General features: G+C 36.9%; 1 protein-coding gene across 1 annotated transcript; it reads right to left on the bottom strand.

The window, feature by feature from the left end:
- Positions 1-1,080: 1,080 nt before the first annotated feature.
- On the bottom strand, positions 1,081-2,693 carry LOC145137823 (stress-related protein-like). Its single transcript, XM_079071960.1, has 3 exons — positions 2,539-2,693; positions 1,939-2,169; positions 1,081-1,718 (listed from the first exon to the last, which is right to left on the bottom strand). The coding sequence occupies exons 1-3, from the start codon at positions 2,575-2,577 to the stop codon at positions 1,257-1,259; spliced, it is 732 nt and encodes a 243-aa protein (XP_078928086.1). The 5' UTR covers positions 2,578-2,693; the 3' UTR covers positions 1,081-1,256.
- Positions 2,694-2,905: the final 212 nt, after the last annotated feature.

The following is a 2,905-nucleotide window of genomic DNA, read 5'->3' as shown; positions in this document are numbered from 1 at the left end:
GACATGTAATTTCGACTTTGATGGGTCAGAGTTACAAAACAAACTTTAATGGTCAATTAAAACCAAATCCAAACTTTACTGTGTTTTATGTCTATAACTCTTAAACCAAAGAAAATAGGAGATGTTTTTATATCTGTGATCTCGTGATTTTTTTTTCTTTTTTATAATTTATTCTCAAATCTCAATTGCTCGGGCTCCGTTGACGAAATCTCAGCTGACGAAGACAATATCACAACCTATTTTCAGAAGTCGCAATGATGCTTACCTTCGATTTTGATGACTATTGGGTCTTTTCTTAGTTTTTTGGCTATTCAAAAAGAAATTAAACTAACTTTGTCTTTTTCTCTATATAAAATTCCCAATTCAAAAATTTATTAATATGCACTATTATTATTGGACAACATATCGGCATACACCTACGGTTCTAATATAAACCGGCCAAATTACTATGCACCAACTCCATTTTTTTTATAGTTCATCATTATCGCCCTTCTTTAAATGACCAACGCCTCACCTAATTATAAACTTATCTTCCTATCTACACATGAGTTGACAAATATATTCTCACAGATAAATTCTGTCCAGAAACACCTTTTATTTCCCATGCACTTTGTCTCACACCTCAAACTATCAATTGGTTGGCTTCCTTTTCATCCACATGGTCATGTTTTGTCTTTTTTAACCTTAAAGAGCCATTTTTGTTTGAAGAGGTCCAATCAACAAAGAAACAGCAACACGTCAACAGCCTATATTGCAAGTTTACAACTAAATGTTAAATGTACCACATTTTTTAGTTTTGTACACAACCATTCATATTGAGAAAACATGCCACCAACTCTACTAATTAGTGGTTGAAACAGAACCCCTACACTTAAATAAATAAACAATCATATGAGTAAAACCAACTACAACGTTGTTTAACTGCGAACAAAAGCTGTTTTCAAGAATTGGATTTTGAATCTCATCCATAATAATATTATATCCTAAATCTGTCCAGTAAACTACCTAAAACGATACTGTTTAGTACTAAAACTTCCCTAAATCAAAATGTTAAAACTCAAAGATAAGAAGAAGAAGAAGTACAGAAATAGGCCAAACTACATTCCACTAGAAGAAAAAACCACCTGACTACATAAAATAAGAAAGTAAATCCAGAACATAAACAAGGAAGATTGAGAAGGAGAAGAAAAAAAAAAAAAAAAAACTAAGCACACAGCACTAGCAGGTCTAGCATATTCATATAGCTTAATAATTAATCATGTATCAACATGAATAGCTTGTCCAACTGTTGGCTCATGGTGGCCCTCTTGGAACACCTTTGCAATTTTCTCAATTGGAATCAACGGTAGATATTGGGCCACCAGATAACCTTTCTCCGCCGTGAAACACACAACATAATTGTACTTCTCCGCCACAAAAGCGGCTGTGGGAACGGCTACTTGAGCCACCTGAGGGAATATTGGGAGTTTATGCATTGACCTCCAGGCTGACACAGCGTACTTCTCGGCTACTGGTTCGTAGCTTTTGTAGAGCTCCTTAGCTGTCGGCTCGTATTTTATGTACAGTGTATTAGCCGTCTTTCTCGCCGTTTTGAATGCCTCTAAAGCCAAATCTCTAGCCACCTCTGGGAAATTATTAGCCACGTACTTGGCTTGGCTCGGCGCCTGTTTCATCGACGAGGGCACGTGCCGATTCAGCTCCTTCAACGCCTCGTCTACCTGCACAAGACGACACCGCAAACCGACTGAGCTAAGAGTTATTTATGATTTCAGCTACCTACTTTAACTTTGTTACACTTCGACCCCTTGAAAATATTGCAACTTGTCTTATTAACTTTATAGTATTACACCAATCAAAACGTAATATCACTTTCAGTTGGGGACTATCAACACCTGCTTTACTGATGAAGATGCGAATGGTGAAAAGGAAAACAAATACCTTTAGATCAATGAACTTAAGGAGCTCATAAGGAACGTCGTGAAACCTCTCGCAGACCGGTCCGATGACAGTTTTAACGGTGCTTTCGACAGTATGAACACCCGGCTTCAATGGACCGGCGTTCTCTTTGGCGTATTCGTAAACAGTCGAAAAGCAAACAACGAAATAGATCACCGCGCTTTGCACAAAATCGAGATACTTCAGATGCTCTTCTCCCCCATCCCTCGGTACCTTCAATTTCAAAATCGAATAAATTCACAATCAGACGAAACTAAGGAAAATCACCAAGTTGAAAAATCAGATCTGATCAGAAACATATACAGAATTCATACTAAATCAATTTTTCATCCGATACCAGAAGTTGTTTGTTACAGCAAATCAAATATGAAAAATCCAGATTAACGACCATCTGTGTTTGTACTTTTTAGAGAACACACGAAATCATACTGAAATCAATTGATCATTCAGCAAAAGACGCTAATTTCTAGACATCTACTACAAGTTTTAAGGTAACATCGTCGTCGTCGTCGTTTAAACAGCAACATACGGAAAATCAAATTAACTCACTTTGTCAAAAATGTTGCAATAGAATAGGCTTACCAGAGGCTCAGTCGGTTGATTGGCTTCAGATTCCGCCATGATCTTCAAGAAGAGAAGCTTCGAGAGCGTTTGACGGAAATTTCTGTAATGAAAATGACGAGAAAAGAGGTACAGGACTAACGGCAACCAATGCTATGATAACAGCTTTTATACGGGCGGACCGGATCTAGTGCGGAAAATTCGAGAAATGTCGGGTTTAAAATCAAAAACCCAACTCCTATCGCCTCTTCAGATGGTTACACGTGTCATATGATGACGGTTGGTTTAACCTTCACAATAAAACAAAAACAAGCAGCAAAATTCAAAAACCGGTAAAGGTAATCAAATAATCGACTTTTTTATATATATTTTTTGTTTTATTATATTA

This window comes from Lactuca virosa, chromosome 9 (genome assembly GCF_052849685.1).
Source record: "Lactuca virosa cultivar CGN04683 chromosome 9, Lactuca_virosa_CGN04683_v6, whole genome shotgun sequence".
Classification (NCBI taxonomy): Eukaryota; Viridiplantae; Streptophyta; class Magnoliopsida; order Asterales; family Asteraceae; genus Lactuca; species Lactuca virosa.
Note: the sequence above shows the minus strand (reverse complement) of the source record. Positions and strands in the feature narration are given on the sequence as shown.